The sequence below is a fragment of the Rhipicephalus microplus genome, chromosome 8 (genome assembly GCF_043290135.1).
Source record: "Rhipicephalus microplus isolate Deutch F79 chromosome 8, USDA_Rmic, whole genome shotgun sequence".
NCBI lineage: Eukaryota > Metazoa > Arthropoda > Arachnida > Ixodida > Ixodidae > Rhipicephalus > Rhipicephalus microplus.
The window spans coordinates 9,021,627-9,040,052 of record NC_134707.1 but is presented as its reverse complement, the minus strand read 5'-3'; the positions used below and the strand labels follow the sequence as shown (position 1 = coordinate 9,040,052).

Sequence of the window (18,426 nt, the reverse complement as noted above, 5' to 3'; positions counted from 1 at the left end):
CATTTACCAGCTTGGTCATGTCACGGCATTGGGCCTGGCTGGCCGACTCCGTCATTTTCACACTCTCGGTCGGTTGGGGTCGTGCCGACGTACGTCCAGCTGCGCACCCCGTGAACTCATTCAACTCGATCATCTTCTCATTCGCTGTCTCTTGCGCCGCGGCTTCACCTTGGGCTCTAGTGAGATCCGTCACGGGATGCTCCTCCACTGTATCTCGTGGTCGCTGGGTTGGCGAGGGCTCTATCTTAGGGTCTTCTCCTAAACATTCCGGATCATTTGGTCCTCGCGCCCCGTCGATGTTTCCGATGACAAGGTCGTAAAGGGGGGTCGTCATACATAGAGCGGTAACCTTCCCGCGGAAGTAAAGGGTTTCTACCTCAATCTCTGCTTCGGGAAGCATCCGAACCGTACGGTCAATTAGGCAAACTGGTTTCGTTTTGCCTTTTAACTCACTTTCCCGTACCGAATTTCTCCGCACGATAACAGTGGAACTGCCGGTATCTCTTAACACCGTAACCTTTTTGCCCGCAACTTTTCCAGGCAGCGTTGGCATTCCCTTCGTGACACCGGTTGGCTGTCTTGCCATTACCGCACCCACAATAGGAATTTTCTCCCAACTTTTCAACTCTACGAATCCATCTGTGACGGCCTTATCATTGGATTTCGGTGCTGCTAGCACACAGGACACCTGGTGAGTTTGACTCGCTCCGTTTCGACATGCGTCTGCTTTGTGCCCAGTCTGACCGCACTTGAAACATTTTAATACCGTAGGGCTCGTAAAGTTAGTACGACAGTGGCTCGCGCGATGACCCACTCGGTTACACAAAAAAACATCGCGGAACACTCTCCGGTGCACGCTTCTTTTGTTCGGGTGCCGAATTTTTCGAATCTTCGGGACACTCCTTCTTGACCTTGGCCAAACTAGTTCCACCTTGCGCTTCCAAGAATTGATCAGCCAATTCAAGCATGTCTTCAAGTGACTTAGCCCTCCTCACTTTCAAGTACAGCGACAGGCTTGGGTAGGAACTAGTAAGAAATTGTTCTCTAATTAGGAGCTCTCTAAGCTCATCGTACTCCTGCGCTGTCCCTGAAAGTTCAATCCATCTGTCGAAATAGTGGCAAAGTCGGGCAGCATACTGCGTAGCCGTCTCACCATCAGCTGGTTTTTTGGTCCGAAATCTGTCCCGGAAACCTTCTACAGTAAATCTAAATCGCTTCAGCAAAGCAGCTTTCACCTTTGCGTAGTTGGCTGCATCGGTCGGCGTCAGCCTGCAGTACACGCTCAGCGCTTCACCACTCAAGCAAGTACTCAAAGCAGTTGCCCATTGATGTTCCGGCCAATTCTGGCTCCTCGCAATCGTCTCAAATTGGTGAAGGTACGCGTCAAGGTCGTCCTTCCTTTTATCAAACGCTACGAGCAGCTTACTTGGGTTCAAGCGGAAGCCGTGGTCCTCCCGTCCGCTGCTTTCAACTCTAGCTTGGACGGGAGTTTCACTTCGCTGTTGCAAACGGAGCCGCTCGAGTTCCATCTCGTGCTGCCGCTGCCGTTTCCTTTCCTCTCTTTCTTCTTTCAGCTGTCGCTCCCTCGCTTCTCTTTCTTCTCTAGCCCTTTCGGCTGCCAACTTCTCTCTCTCCAGCTCCAACTTCAATTGCTGCTCTTTTTCTTCCTTGGCTCTCTCAGCTGCCAACCTCTCTCGTTCCAACTCAGCTGCTTTTTCTTCCTTGGCCCTCTCTTTCTTCTTTTTCCTTCTGGGTGACCCACTTCCGTAGTTCGGCGCCAGAAAGACCCATCTTCTCACCAAGAGCGACTAACTTTTCGAGATCCATGGTGTCTCGCAACTCGCAAATAAAACCTTCCCGCGTGCAAAAAGTATCTGCCTAAATCAGTCTATCGGAACACTCCCCTGCACTCGTTAACGAGAACACTGAACAACACACAAAATCGTTCCGATAGCGCTATCAACAACTCGAGGCTCTTTCTCACTACTTTGGACACACTGTGCACCAAAAGGTCTTGTCGCGGACGCCAGATTAATTGTCACACATGTCCCGTTTATTAGGGAGGCGATCGCCGGGCTAATTCCTAGAGCCGAAGTATCGGCCCCCCGAACCGCACCACGAAAGCGTGGACAATTTAGAATCGGTCCTTATTGGCGCGCCAGCAGACGCCGGCTGTGGCCCAAAGAACAAGTCAGAGCCGAGAGTTGATAAACAAACAAAATTATATTCTCAATAATTGCAGATCAAAACAACACACAAGTATGCACTCTCCACGAGAGTTGAGTACAATATAACACCAAACAAACAACGTACTACACAGTACAATCAGCCACACTCGAAACAACGGACACAGACAACAATACGCACTACAATGCAGTCGCATGCATTGAACAACCAAGACACTTAAAGACTTAAGAGACAGGAAACCTATCCAGTCCAAAGTTCTTGGAGCAAAAGTCTGGATGATACTCTTCCGAGAATCACTCACTCAAAGTCCAGCGTTGCTGTCGTTCCGCTGCCCTCGAAGTTTCTCTTCCAAGAAACCTCCCGTCTTCAATAGGCCACTCTCCAGGCTTCAAACTTCTTCGCCGAAAACACGTCGGCTTCACACACGCAGCTGTTGCCACGCGTCTTCGCTCGATAGTGGAAAAACACACGCTCTTGCCTGTAGCTCGAGCCTTCACCCCTCAGGTGGAAATCCTCTTCTTCTCCTGCTTTGTCGCTACCGACAAAACTTTCGCCGACTACACGGCGGAATTACCCTACGCGCTCTGGCGCTAACTTCCGTCTTCTCCTGACCTCTCGTCTCGGTTGCTCGGTTAAATACCTTCCGCGCGACATTCCAGAAGGTTCTCGTCATTTCGTCGGCGCGATACGCAGCGAAGGTTGGGGGGAGAGCGAGACGGTTGGAATGCCTTCGGCGGAGGATGACTCAACTCGGTATGACCACGCCCCTTTCCTTCTAGAAAAATCGAGTGCTTGCTCGGCCGCCGTTGTGGGGTGAGGAGGTTCGTCGGCGAAGCCACGCTTCCGCGGCGAGAGCGCGCGCCCGGGGAGCCTTGGATGTTTGTTTTCTTTTTTTTTCACCTCGCGGCGTTTCTCCCGCCCGTTATCGCAAGAATTTGGCGGCGCGCCCATTTTTAGCGCTCGTTTTGTGACACGGGCCTAACTGATCGTAAAGTAAAATAATTTTGATCAGGCTTTTTTTAGGGGAAGGGGGGATGGCACACACACCAAGCAACTTAATCAGAAAAAAAACTACATGTTTCTTTGTTAGTATGAAAAGCAATTCTCCCTACTCATAATTATAATTTAAGGGCAATCTGATCGGATTACATAATCACTTGATGCTATAGAAATCCTAATCAACCAAAAAGAAATTCATTTGAGACATCCTGGTGTGTACAGGACACAATTCCCGGAAACAGTATACAGGAAACTCCCAGGGGAAACCAGACTCCTTTGTTGTGGAAGTTCATATGATCTCCGACATGAAACATCAACGTGACTTCAGAAGAAATGAAGACATAATTGCTTACATGGCTGTCATGACCAACGCTGTAAGTACAATACCTCAGGATCAACTTATGTGCAATCTCTCCCAAATCCTGACACTGGTTTAAATTAACTCTGTCCTCAAAGTTCCTGATCTACTTTGTGGAAACGTATGACGAAGCTCTCAGATGCCTTGTATATCACCTGTGTTCGCGTGTTCGTTTCCACGAATGTTGAGTTTAGGACTACAAAAAAAAAGATTTTGACATGCTAGCCTGGAGTTATTTATCAAGCATTTATGTATTTTATATCTAATAGTTTGTCTACATATACGCCAACAAATTGTGATAATTTTATATATTGATAATTGTAAAAGCTGTTGTGGGATTGTCGTAGTACTCGAGACATTATTATTTATGAAGCCCTCATGGACAACATTTAAATACACATTACACCACACAATGCATAAGGCTACATCATTTAATTGCTAGCGCGTTACGCACTTTGCAAAGGTGAGGCGTCATTTTTTAGCGTAACCTTTTGTTTCGTTATTGTCAAAACTTTTGGTTTCTGGCTGTCTTTCACACCTCAATATAACGACCACGTAAAAGTATGTTGATCATCCATATAGGGCCTTCAGTGATGTAAAGAGTTGAATATTTTGGCAGAACAATGTTCCACACTAGCGCAGCGAAACATTCGCGTATCACATTATACATGCATATTTGTCTAGTAGTTGTTGGTCATAGAAACTGCTTATTGGTGATATGATTGAACGCCGGCATTGCCCGAAAATGCTAGGATAATCAAGACATCGCGCATAGGTGAAAGCTCTTCTAAATAGCGTCCGTTATATTTGCCACACTTCTAATAAGACTGCAATAGGGACTATTTGATATGTCATCGTGTTTTGATGCACTGCCAGTTTTGACCTGAACTGAATTAATGGCAAAAAATTAACACAGGTAGATAGACTGTGTTCTTTCTAGTTTTTTTTTAGGGGCGAAGCTCCTTAGGGCGTGGGCTGTGCGTCCCCTGTAGCCTGTATGTAGCCACCTCTAGTTTAGTTCTTGCAGTGTTCACTAGATGGCGGTACCGTCCCCTGTATGTAGCCACCTCTAGTTTAGTTCTTGCAGTGTTCACTAGATGGCGGTACCGTCTCCTGTATGTAGCCACCTCTCGTTTAGTTCTTGTAGTGTTTACTAGATGGTGGTACTTGTAGCTGATGATGAAAAGATGCAAGATGTTATAAACTAGAAAGCGGTACTTGTAGTTGATGAAAGACGCGAGATCTTATAAAATAGGAATGATGTCACATATGGCGCGTGTCATTGGTTGAAGGCAATCGTTCGATTTAGTGCGGCGACGTACGCTAGGGGGAGCGATGTAATAAAATCGAGTGGGCAAAATGTACAGAGGATTCATGGTTTACCAGGTTTCTTCGCCCACTCATCATCATTCACTTCGTGGATATGGCGGAATTTTTTTCTTTTCCATTCGAATCTCCTGGCAGCGCAGGAAAACGTCATTATTTTATTTTATTTATTTTATTTATGAATACTGCATTCTCTACTAGGCATTTTCGCAGAGTGGGTTACATGAATTACATGAATGCTCAATATGCAGATGAACAAATTTTCAAAACAGGAACATAAAAACACACAGAAACAAAAGTACGCACAAAGCAACCTAAATATGCAAAAATTCGAACGTTGATGGGGACAGAGCTTAATCGGCATGCTATATTAAACACTGTTATCGAGGCTAGAAGAAAACAATGTTAAGGATGGCTGTAAAACTTCGGTGTTGGTTAGTTTGTTTCAGTCGTTTAGAGTTCGTGGAAAGAATGAATATTTAAAGCAGTTGTTACGGGTTGCATAGGGTGTTATTGTGCGCTCATGCCTTTGTCAAGTTGCATATCCGGACGAAAATGAAAGAATTTCAGAAATGTCTATGTTGTAATGTCCCTTTATTAGTTTATATAGAAATTTTAGAAAATGCTTCTCGAGCACAGTGGCATATTTACACAAATGCTCGTCTTATGCTGGCGTTTTACAATCATCGAAGTATGTATGCTAAGCTGTTTCTGAAACGAGCTTTTTTATTAACAGCTGCGAGCGCTTTTGACATGGACAAATGCAAGGGATACACTTAAGTTATGCGGTGTACAGATAGGAAATATTCGTGAGAACGGAATGTATCGCGAGCTAGCCTTCCTAGTGGCGTACTTCTCGTTCCCAACGTTACTAGAAAGCTGTTGTAGCCATGAAGATGACAAGTTCACTTGTGAGAACCTCGGCTCTAGTGACGTGCCACGCTCACAAATTTTTGAAGTGTTCTAGTTTCCATCTTCTCACCAGTTTCCGCATTTTCATGTGGCATGTAGAAGCACGAGAAAAACAGAATCATTCACATGTTACAAGCTTTATTATCTAATTTAGGTCAACTTGAGATATGTCGACATGGCAAGACCGAAGATCAGCTTTATTCTCGTCGGAATAACAAGGAGCATCGTGAGTACCTGACATCATTCACATTTCGTTTCTACTCTGTGTCCTAATAGTCGCCGTGCAGCTATTCTGTGCGGGTATATCGCATACCAAAAGACGTGGCAGTGACTGACATGTAGTGTCGTCATCAAGGTGTAAATTGGCAACACTGAATCGATCACCAAAGCTGCAGAGAAAGTAACAAGCCAGTTACTGAACCGAAACCTGCAGGCTCTTGCTCATAACAAGCCACATGTGGTGCGCAAAGAGGATATTTGTAATGAGTAGTCAATGCACAGACATGAAGGCGAAGGAAAATAATTCATTGATGCAATCAAGTGCGTTATGTGAATAATGCCACATATCTCAATCATAGGACTATCCAACACTTTGTCAGCTGTATTTATGCCGAATTCAGTGCCAATGTGTGGTGTCGGCTAGTCCACTTCCTCTGAATGATTGAGAAATGCTTGATATTGTCACTCTAATGTTGGCTGATGTTAAGTGATAACTAGTGTTAGCTAGGTACTTAACGCTGTTGTTTACTAACCAATATTATTCACCGTTTCATACCAGTTAGGCGGCATTATACTGACACAAGCTTGCATTTTTCATTGCCTCGTCAGTGTTTATAACAATGAGTCAACATGACACCGTTTGCAAGAACCACAGCCTGTCAGCAATAACCTATAATCCTCCAGCGTACCTCACCGTCATATCAAAGTTGCGGCCTGTCCATTCTCACCGCCGAATTAAATATCCAATGCAGCCTCCCTCCTTTGAGAATAAGGGCACATCTGCTCCCACAAAAACTTGCGCAGCGTAAGCTGTCAATTCTATACCTTCAAAGACGTAAACCGACGCAAATGTGAATCATTGTTCTACAACGTCGCGTTTTCGTATTTGGCACAGGATGATGCGTTTGCCGCAATGGAAGAAGGTCTCCTAAATGCGCGTGAGACGTTGCGCGGGATAGAAAAATATATGGACAATGGAAGAATTCCCGGAAACCCCGACATCGTGTTTCTCGTAAGCGGGTAAGCGTGCTTGTTTCGGCATTTGAAGCGGCGGCTTCTATTTGTTGCTACGTTTAGCTTGAATGAAGGTGATGGACTGTCAGGCTCCGAAAGCATATATCTGCTTGCGCAAAGACGTTTTGCCGTAAGATGGCCATTGCAGGGAGTCGACATTTGTGACACCTAAAGTATAAATATAAGGCTTGTTTTCACAAACGAAATTTATGCGTGACTTATGACCTAAGTAAGCGATCGGCGTTTAATGCGTTTCACAGAGCGATCTTGGATTGGATTGGATAAACTTTTATTACAGAGAGATCTTCTACCTAAGTTATTCTTAAATTGACACTTAGCAACTAGAAATTAAAGCACAGCAACTGACTACTTTAGGGTCGATTTTCGCTGTTTTCTCACAAACTAAATGACCGACGGCTGTCGCAATATTGACGACTTCGAAGATATTGCAGTCCGTCTAAAATAAATAACACAGGATGAAACGGGCTGATAGGCGCTGTTGTTTCGCTTCGTGTGACTGCCATGCGTATGTACAAGTCACCAGGGCCTTTGTCAAACTTTTCTCACGGCTGTTAGCCGTGGCTACCTTCAATTCTTCCTGGTAAATACATAAAACATTAAATTCGAGCTCCGAGCAAGCTCCTCGTACATCATGGTAGTGATTCTTTTTTATTAATGTTGGTACACTTGATATGCTGACACTCCTTTTTTTTTTTGCAGAAGCAAAATAGATGGCAGATGGGCACTCTGAATATTAGAGGAGTTATAAACATGCAGCAAACGCATAAAAGCAGAAAAAGAATACAATGAGTGAAAAGTACGGAAGGTGACTAAACCACCGCTCGTATATACTGCACGTATATACTGCGCACTCCACGGCAGACATAAACGCGCTTCTGGACGTTAAAATAACCAGTTTTGGAGGTCACTTTTGGGACTGTTTGACGGGTGGCTTTTATTGCTGCCAGTGCGCGAAAAGGACCAGGACTTCACACCTCAGTCCATCTTTTGTGCCCGAGAATTGGCACCGCTTTTTCACGGTGTCGAGTGCCCCATCAACTTGTTTATATCCATTGTTTTGTAGTTCTTGCAACCCAGTCACATAATAGACAAAGGTTTTGGTTTAAAAAGAGGATCACATTTGACCCGTTATCTGGCTGGCTATCAACGCGCTTTTTGTTATTTCGTTAGAAAACGGTTACCACGTGGCCAGCGCGCTAACCTTTGTGTTTCTTAGCTTAAACAACCGAACGAACCATTTTACCGTAGACGCATACGCATGGAAACGGTTGAGTTGGTGCATACGATGTTTCGTGGCCTTATTTTAATTCACGTGGCAATATACAAGAATATGTATACAGAAACTGTGTCTAAGTAAATGATGTAAAATATATTAAACTATGTATTTATTTATTAATCTTCGCTCTATTCTGGGGCCCCGCCGCGGTGGTCTAGAGGCTAAGGTACTCGGCTGCCGACCCGCAGGTCGCGGGATCAAATTCCGGCTGCGGCGCCTGCATTTCCAATGGAGTGGGAAATGCTGTAGGCCCGTGAGTTCAGATTTTGGTGCACGTTAAAGAACCCCAGGTGGTCGAAATTTTTGGAGCCCTCCACTACGGCGTCTCTCATAATCATATTGTGGTCTTGGGACGTTAAACCTTTCATTTCAATCATCAGCTCTATTCTCTGTTTCTTGCGATAAAAAGAGGCGTTAATATGCTGACAATTGACGTGGAAACTAATTTATTAGGCCGAACAGCCACGAAATCACCCGAGTACGAACTGCTGTCACGAACAACCTCGTGCGCATTTCCCGCGTTAATATTCCACGATTAGGAACTCTGCTGGGTAAGCTTCTCCTTGCACGCAAACAACAGGTGCCGAAAATTGGTTGTCGGTCTTCTTAATGATTGTTTTATTGATATGTGGGCTTAAACCTGCTCCGGACATTTTGACCACTTGGGTTTTTTTTTTTTAACGTGAACCCATATCTGAGCACACGGGCCTAACAATTTCACCTCATCGAAAATGCAACCACCGCAGCCGGGACTCGATCCCGCGAGCTGCGGGTCAGCAGCCGAGTAGCTTAGCCACTAGACCACCACGGTAGGGCGGTCTCCTTAATGATGTCTCTCACAATTTTAATAGGAGGATTACAGTGAAAAATGCAGCACATAACACGTAACACTTTTTCAGGCTGGACATGTTCAACAGACCTGATGGGAAAATGAACAAGGCTTTAGGCGGTACGTATAACGAACTCGACGGCAAAGAATGTCAAAACTTTCACAGCATGTAGTCGTAAGTCGGCTTCAACAGGGTATCAAGGACTGTATACGTCCTCGCAGCAATTTACGAGGACACAAAACTGTAGGACTTTCACTGTCAGTCAATCAACGCTTGAAAATTTTCCGTGAAGAGTACAGAAATGACAGTATTATCAAGTTATCAGCAATCATAAAAATGTTATTATGGCAAGTTGATTAGTGCAACAGATGTTTTGCAAGCCGTAGTTTTTTATAGGTCTCTTGTGAAGACTTCACTTATCAGAACGTGAGATATCTGCTTCATGGATGCTGTCCTTTGATGTCGCTTAAATCTGTACCTAACAAAACTGCAATGAGACAAGCGCCAAGCGTCAGTGTATCACGGTGCTACTTTAAACATTATTGCTTGAGAAAAAGGTGGTCCGCTTGATAATATACCCAACACGCTCGTTTCTTTTATTATTTTATGCAACCGGCCTGTCGCTCACGCAGATAACGCCCTGCGAAAAGTGCCCCAGAATGCCCGACGTCATTCCAGAATATTTTAGAATCCTCTGTTAAGCTTGAGCACGCAAACATGAAGATCTGAGCTTAATCTTGAACAAACGCAGCCACCAGCGATAATGCTCTAATGCTGGCGGCCCCATGTATATATAAACGAGGACGCGCCTTGCCGTGGGTCAGATTATCGATGGCCGACGATCTGTGCAACGATACCTGTGTATATCGTGCATTGCTTGCTGTAATTGCAGTTTAGACTTCACGGCCACGTGTTCGGCTAAATGAACAGTTTCACGTCGAAGACGCCGACTGTTCTCTTCGCCCCCGTCAAGACTTCGCGATAATAAACATCATTGGAGCACTAGCGAAAAGTTAGAAGGAGAATGCCGTACATGCTAGCGTTATGCGCGCCAACTTTGAGCTTGAGTGTCATTGTTACCATGTGCTCATCAGTCTTGTGTGCATGCGTGTGACCGAGGTAGTTGGTATTTCGCATGGCTACGTGAACGGCGCTGCAGAAGCGCAAAGATATGAAACCACCGAGGACAGGCACCGCTTCCTGTCGGTTTCTTGTCGTTGCACCTCTCCCGCGCTGTTCAGATGGCATTATAACCATAGACTATCCTATGAGTACATTACAGAAAACTCTGGCGATATTGTTTATGGGAGCCGCCACGCACGGTGCTTCAGACAGCATGGGAATTGCGGATAATACACAAATATGTTTAATCTTTGTTCATTCAGCTCTGTTTGGCTTCACCTGGCCCAAATCCGTTTTGTCAAGCGACCACCCTAACCACCTCAATCATTTAGGCTCACCAGTTCAAATCGCGTCACGAAGTTCAGAACGAGTTGCTCTTTAATTCGAAACAAAACCAAAACACAGGAATAAATACCTCTGTAAACACAAAAACGAGGCAAATTTGGGTATTACCCATCATTCACATGGTGGCTGAATGGTCGAAACGCTGGAGTCTCTCTAGTTAGTTTTAGAAAACCGTGATTTTAACCACTCGATAATGCTGCTAGTGTCACAGCCAGGCGTGATTATAACTAACCGCAGGCGTAAGTGCTGTTATGCAGTGGGATCCACCACCCCCTTACCTTTAGACATTTTTGATGCGTGAGAGAGCCCGAAGTCGTTCTAATTCTACGTCGAATTCCTTTACTCTCGAAGAGCATGTGAGGGTGCACACCGTGCTTTGCACTGTGGTCTTGATCACCTCTTCTAAGTCAAGTGAGGAGTTCTCTTGACAGATTTCTTCTATGAGAAATTCAAACTTGCACTAGTCTACTCTTTGAAAGGTGTCGCGTACCTTGCAAGGTGATAATCCTGTGACCATGACATATGTGGGAATCTAACCCCTCTCACTTGCCCCTATTTTTCCACCCCCTGTGCAGGGTAGCAAACCAGAGGCCAATATCATATTAACCTCCCGGTTTTCCTTTTTCTTTCTATCTCTCTCCCTCTCTCTCTTGATGCGTGACATTGTTCAATGTGCAGTGGACATTATGTGGCTATATGGTCTTCACCAGACTATGCTATGCCAAGTGGTCCCGCCTGGCTTTTAGAGAGATTACAATGTTGCGTGAAAGATAAAGAACCGACAATAAGAGGTGCTGCTCCTCTTGCCATCCGTGCCACTTCTATTTCATGAAATACCCCCTAGACCGGTCACGTGCATCACAGTGCAGTCTGTAAAGGTGGCTATCATTGTGATAACTTATTGTATACGGATGATGTGTGACCATTAATCGTCGAAGTTCGTGCCATGCGAATAGCGCATCGTTCCATGTTCTCAAAATTTCCACGCAAATTTGGGGGAAAAAAAGACTAACTCTTCATTCTTATGAGCAAAAATGAACCTTTCAGGTCTTGCGTACGTTGGCACTGTTTGCAAGAAGCGAAAAATTGGCGAGGCTGAAGACACAGCCACTACCTACTCCGGAATCAATGCGGTTGCCCACGAGCTGTGCCACGTGTGAGTTCACTTGGCTGGGCTAAAATGTATATAAGCGGCAGGCTGAAAAATAATACAGCCAATCATTTTGTTTTGTACAGGCTGGGAGCACCACACGATGGAACGCCAGAGTGTCCTTGGGAAGCAGGATACCTGATGAGTTACGTCGACGGAGGATTGAAGAAGTTTCGCCTCTCGCCTTGCAGTGAAAGGTCGATCCGAAATATCTATCAGTAAGTTCGAGTTCTTTGTATGCATAGTTGCATTTAGGAAGTGACTCATGCGGTAAAAAATGCGGAACACTAGTCCAGAGAAAGTATTCAGTGGATTTTCGACAGCACTAACGAGCGCATCAAGATGTAATCGTTTCATACAGAGCTAATACAGGGACAAATATGTTGATTCCCGGGATTTTCTGATATAGCTTTGGATTGAGCTTTCGCAGTCATTCGAATACATTTGCTTAGCGTATTACAGCACCGTTCCTTCGTGGCTGCTTTTGGCATCGTCGATGTAACGGCGAGGATGCTTTATAACAGTGTAAGTAAAGAGACTAAACGTAGTTGCGAAGCGCTGAGGCCTTAATAACATGATTGACAAAAAAGAGGAGTTTGGTGAATGGCGGGGAATATATCGATAACACAAGAAGGGAAGTTTATAACTAGGAAGCATTATTGGAATATCAAAGGCTCCAACTGTGCGGGTGTTTACTACACATTTATTAATCGAAATGAAACCCTACACGAAAGGAAGTTCTCAAAGACTACGCACATTTTGGATACAGTATTGTAGCCAGTATCCTGTGAAAAGCAGTCTGTGTGGCGTTTTTTTTTTTTTGGCTGAAGCCAAATTTAGCGGGGCCGACAAACGCGCATGTGCAAGTTGAGTTAACGTGGTTGCTTAGGCGAGTTGGTACGACATGATTCACATAAAAAACAGCGCCAATAACGAGGGACAAGAAAAGAAAGAGACAGACAGCGGCACTGACTTAGAACAAGACTTATCTATCATTGCTCTATCACAAAAAAAGAAATAAATTTTCTTCATAACGTTGGCCCACGTGTTGTTCAAGGCGTGTTATCACAATGATTACTCGGTTGTTAGGTGAATTCCGTTTTCTTTGATTTGTATTTTCTCTTTTTTGTCAGATACCGCTCAAGTATATATTGCGCGGTTCCAGCGAATAAATCTTGTTGTAAGTCAGTGGCGCTGTCTGTCTCCTCCTTTTTTTGTCCCTCGTTATTGGCGCTGTCTTTTCTTTTATGTGAATCAAGTTGAGTTGTTATGCGCATAATGTGTACTTACTAGGCGCGTACACCGCTTTGTGGAGCCTAACCCCCGTATTCACAAACGCTCTTCGACTCAACTTTCACTTTTCACTTGGCAGAGTTGAGCACTGCGCTACCCCTTGGCTGAAAATGACGCTGCGCTACTCGAGAATCGCAGCAGACTATCTTTGATATGCAGTGACGCTGTGCCTAGAGATGTCGCTTCAATCGGCTTTCTCAAGTGAAGGCGAAGCGTTGAGTGAAGGGAGGTTCTAGAATACGGGGGTAAAGGTAGCTCGCGGTCGACCCTAACCTTGTCCCTCAAGTTAAATCAGACACATATAATTCTTCAACAAAGGATGCATGCTGTTGTGTACAGTTTACTGCGTCGTGAGAAATTTTCGATCACAATTTGCGCTACCAACGAGTGAAATTCGCCTTTTTTGTGACCTATACCCGTAACAGGGTCCGCCAGAATGTACAATCTTCACAGAACAGTCGATAGCAAATTTGGATTTGATTACCGTTTTTCGCGCATATGAACATGAAATGCTCTTTCCTAAATGCTGTTTACCTGTTTACCCCGTGGCTCGCTTGTGCGCCACGGAATATTAGTGGTAATCTGCGCTCTGCTGACCTATTCTAGAGGCTGTTAATTCGGTAAACTTAAGTGAGCATTCCTTTAGAACTAGGGGTCGGTGTTTGTGTCGGATGCATTTATGAAAAGCGATAGATCACAGGACTGACGAACCTAAATATGATTAGCACACTATGGCGCGGTCGTGCTGGGGGATCAATGATCTTTTTGCGCAAAGAACCTTAGACATAAGTAGAAGATCTAGAGAGCAGCCCGTTTCGGGGCCCCGTGGGCCATGAAATATCGCAGAAGATAGCAGTCAGCGTCATATTATTTACATTTGCAGAAAACTCTGGCTGGATTGCATAAAGGTGCAGACGAAGACGAATTACATGAGTAAACACAGGAAATACCCAGGCCAGATTGTGGGAGCGTTGTATTACTGCGAGAAAACGTTGAAGAAGCCTGGAATTAAATATTACATCAAACTGGTGAGTTGCGTAGCTGTAAACCAGTTGTTACGATGTCGTGTAAGATATTTAAGGTATTTGCGAAGCAAAGTCGCTCCAGCTTGTTACTGCAGTGCACGCCGCTTTTTCAACATCAAATCAACGCCATGATCTACACGTAGGCAGCTTCGCTTTTCCAAGTTCATGCTTATCGGCGTGGGCTTCGACAGGGGGATCCAAAAAGAACACTTGCTGCCCCGCCCCCCCCTCATCACTCGGCAGCATCGCCCCCACCCATGTCTAATCACCCCCTCTCCTTCAAAAAAGTGCCGCCATATCCACGAAGTGAATGATGATGAGTGGGCGAAGCTCCGGAGGTAAACCTGGTAAACCATGAATCCTCTGTACATTTTGCCCACTCGATTTTGTTACATCGCTCCCCCTAGCGTACGTCGCCGCACTAAATCGAACGATTGCCTTCAACCAATGACACGCGCCATATGTGACATCATTCCTATTTTATAAGATCTCGCGTCTGTCATCAACTACAAGTACCGCTTTCTAGTTTATAACATCTTGCATCTTTTCATCATCAGCTACAAGTACCACCATCTAGTAAACACTACAAGAACTAAACGAGAGGTGGCTACATACAGGAGACGGTACCGCCATCTAGTGAACACTGCAAGAACTAAACTAGAGGTGGCTACATACAGGGGACGGTACCGCCATCTAGTGAACACTGCAAGAACTAAACTAGAGATGGCTACATACAGGGGACGCACAGCCCACGCCCTAAGGAGCTTCGCCCGTAATAGTTTGGTGCTGGTGTCACACAAGTTTGCTCCCTCAAAGACAGAATCCTGCCGACAGTCATGCTAAGCGTGGATCATGCTCAAATACCTTATGGTAGTGCATATGCCTCTTCGATTCGCAGCCGTACTGGGGAATAAAATAAGAACGGGTTGTGTGGCGGTATCTGGCTGAGCAAGCAAGGTTTGTGTAAACTGGTAGCGAAATTTTGATCGATTGATTGATTGATATGTGGGGTTTAACGTCCCAAAACCACCATATGATTATGAGAGACGCCGTAGTGGAGGGCTCCGGAAATTTTGACCACCTGGTAGCGAAATTTTCATGAAGCTCTTTGGTCAACTAGTTGGAAGATCGTTGCCGCCGTCGCCATTCACGTATCGCAAGTAACAGCAAGCAAGAAATAAATTATGACGAAACAACCAAGTGCGGTAACGACGTCTTGCATATTCCCCACAAGGCACCAAATAATTTTTTTCTTCGTTGCTGACGTTTTGCATGCTTTCGACCGCTACGCAGTTTTATGGCTTGCCAAGATCATATGTGGAAAAAAACAAAGCTCAACAAAGAAGATTGAGGAAGCACGCTTGTTTTAACAGTTTAATATTGTACTTGTGACAATTTCTAAAACACTGTGCAGATGAATAAATCATGTGGCAGCGACTGACGATCACAATAGCACAATGGTTTGAAAAGTTATGTTGCCCAATCGATGAAACCCTTAGGGCGAGACCACAGACGGGAAGCTATCACCTTAGGCGTTACAGTGCAGTTATTCTACGCTTAGCGAGCCGAACTGACCGTCACGAAATGCGAGGGCACGTAGGCCGTGCGCCATCGAAATCAGTCTGCGGTCACATGAGTGCTTATCTGTACATTCTGTGAGCTAGTTGTCTGAAGCGTCACGCCGGATAACTTACGGAAAATAGGATGAAACCACCTCGCCAAAGTGAGCGATGCCTCGTTGACCTTGCAGTGCACCGAACTAAGCACAAGTGTATAAAGTTGGGCATGTTGGTAAGACACAATTAATCGACGTAGCGCGTTAGAATCATACGACAAGGGAAGGGACAGAAGGGTAATCATAGGAAAAAACAGAAATAAAGTGACAAGGGAGATTATTGAAGCAGAAAGGAATAGTAGATTAGGGCTGAACTGCGTCAGCAATCCTTCTCTCGGTCTTTGTGAAAAATAATTGTCGTTTTTGAGATCATAAGTTTTTAGCGCATGGCAATAGAGCGTTTTACATCTGTTTGTCTGTTGTATTCAAATTTCGTGAGCATATATATGTACGCTCCTCGAAATAAAATTTTGTTGGAAGTAAGCGCTCCCTTCTCTCCCTTCCCTTGTCCTATGATTCTAACGTGCTACGTCGATTAATTAAGCACAAGTGCAAGTGGCAGACTACCTGCTTATCCCCCTTCCCCTCCCAACCCCATTTATGGCGATTGACGAAAAGTGATGTCATCACCTATATAGTCGTCGGGACGATAAATTGTTATGTAAATTTTGGGTCGACTTTGGCAAATGTCGAGATTAAGAGTGTTCGAAAAAAGTTTATCTTGTCCTTAGTTTTTATTTTGATTTCTTTATTTGACCACTTCTCACCCCGGCGCGCTTCAATCGTACGGCGAACGTCAATATCTGCGGCAGTAGGTTTTCAACCACTTTTTGATCCAAGTTTCGCGACCGCTATAATTCTACCTGGAAGCAGATCTGAACCACTCCGCAGGCCTCGTTTATGTGTCTCTGAGGCGTGTGCTATCCGGGCGCACTTCAATGAGTGCGACGTGCTGAGCGTGGTTCGGTCGCTAGCGATGACTTGCTGTCCATGTGTCATAAAGGAGGGCATAACTATAATGAACCCTAGTTGCCTGGATACACTACGTGCGTTGCTTAAGTCGGGGTCGCAATTACTTGTTGGCAATGTATCCTAAACACTGACAAAATTTCAAAAACCATTTGAGTAACAGCGAAAAGCACGCATACGTTAATTGTGGATGCATTTTCCGGACACCTAACCATCCAGAATGGTGTTTCTAAAACCCCAGAAAAATGACGAGCTTGTTTTGGAAAGTGCTATCAACCAACTCTTAGGCTCTGTTTTCACAACAAAAAAAAACACTTTAGACAATTACGATGCTCTCTAGTACGAAATGCGAGAGCAGCCTGATGGAGCACTCGTGTTTCGTACTTTTCGCTTGCCTAACTATGTCGCACTATGAAGACATCGTTAAGCAAACAGTTTGACGCAGTGCTAGAACGTGATTGCTGCATATTCGGACAATAGAAGCCTCATTGCACGCTTTGCGTTGGCCTCGGTGGCGAGAAAAGCTAGGTACTGTTGGGAACGGTGCTCACCTTCCCATCAGAAGACGTGAAATTCAGGATGCCCATGGTGGCTGCGCCGATAACTTTCAGCCTCGGTGGCGCGAACGGTAGGGTCTTATTGGCAACGGCGGGTATACCGTTTGTGGAACGCGCTTTTGTGTCCTTTCCGCGTAGACAATTGCAGCGTCGTCCTGGAGCACGGCATCGACAAACTTCTGGTATTGCTGATCGCACTTCTTCTTTTTCAACGACGGCACAAGCCTTGCGCTTCGGCGGCACGCAATGCCACTGAATCTCTGCTTGGGCATCTAGATGTGCAGCCGCGCTAGACGAAGCACTTTCCCTAGTTGCGTAGTCACATGCGACAAAGGAGGGTTGAAGCTATCCTTGCTTTTGTCTACGGCTGTGATCTTCTGTTGAGTCGAAACGAAGTACAGTCGCACGCGATGTGAAGGCTGTCACCCCAGCATAGACCGGCGTGCCTAACGTCCCATGGGGCCTATCCGTACATCTCTAAACAATGAAAAATCAAAATTTCACCTTCTCTTTGTCGTAGGCTGTCCCATACTACAACCATCCCCCCTACGACAAACCCTTCACTTTTCTTTTTTGTGAAGCCTCCCATTCGTTTTTATTAATTGCATGATTCCTCCGTGGGATCTCATCTCTGCAGGCGAATTTGAAATTGCTGTTAAATACATGTTAAAGTTGATGCTTGGTACTGCTTTTCTTTTATAAACGGCTTCCTCAGATGGGAGTGATCGCCGCTTAACTAACTACGAAAACAGTGAGTGGAGCTTGTGTGACACCACGCTCTGCTAGAAAGGAAATTCCGCGACGTGACGCTGTTGTAGTCATTGTTCGACGATCCTGCGAAAACCTTCAACGCACGCCCGACCCAACTGTACAGGGTCTGATATACTAATTCATTGCGTGCGTAGCACATCGCAAGTGCTTTGGTGGCACAAACTATCGGCTTCTCAGAACAAGTGAAAGATTCCTGCAAGGAAAATTAAAAAGCCCTTCCTTATCGTAAATATCGGGGCAAACGGAGCTTGGCGTTTACGCGCCTGACCTAGATTTTTTTTTCCTTCGCGCAGACTCTGCGCCTGCGCAGTTATACGATCCGGCTAGATAGCTCACGATTATGCTGCAGCGTCGGAAAGTGGCCTCATGCTTTGATGTGCAGGTTACGATAAGATGTGGCATCATTGCGAGCAACCTTGACAAAGGATCAGAAACAT

General features: G+C 45.2%; 1 protein-coding gene across 1 annotated transcript in view; it reads left to right on the top strand.

Moving 5' to 3' along the window:
* LOC119164083 (venom metalloproteinase antarease TserMP_A) overlaps nt 1-18,426 on the top strand; it is a 33,787-nt gene that overhangs the window by 9,160 nt on the left and 6,201 nt on the right. The window contains exons 6-12 of the mRNA XM_075870950.1: nt 3,409-3,560; nt 5,937-6,008; nt 6,897-7,021; nt 9,212-9,261; nt 11,657-11,765; nt 11,846-11,977; nt 13,936-14,080. Of these exons, the coding sequence (XP_075727065.1) occupies nt 3,409-3,560; nt 5,937-6,008; nt 6,897-7,021; nt 9,212-9,261; nt 11,657-11,765; nt 11,846-11,977; nt 13,936-14,080 (785 nt within the window). The remainder of the gene's footprint in view (nt 1-3,408; nt 3,561-5,936; nt 6,009-6,896; nt 7,022-9,211; nt 9,262-11,656; nt 11,766-11,845; nt 11,978-13,935; nt 14,081-18,426) is intronic.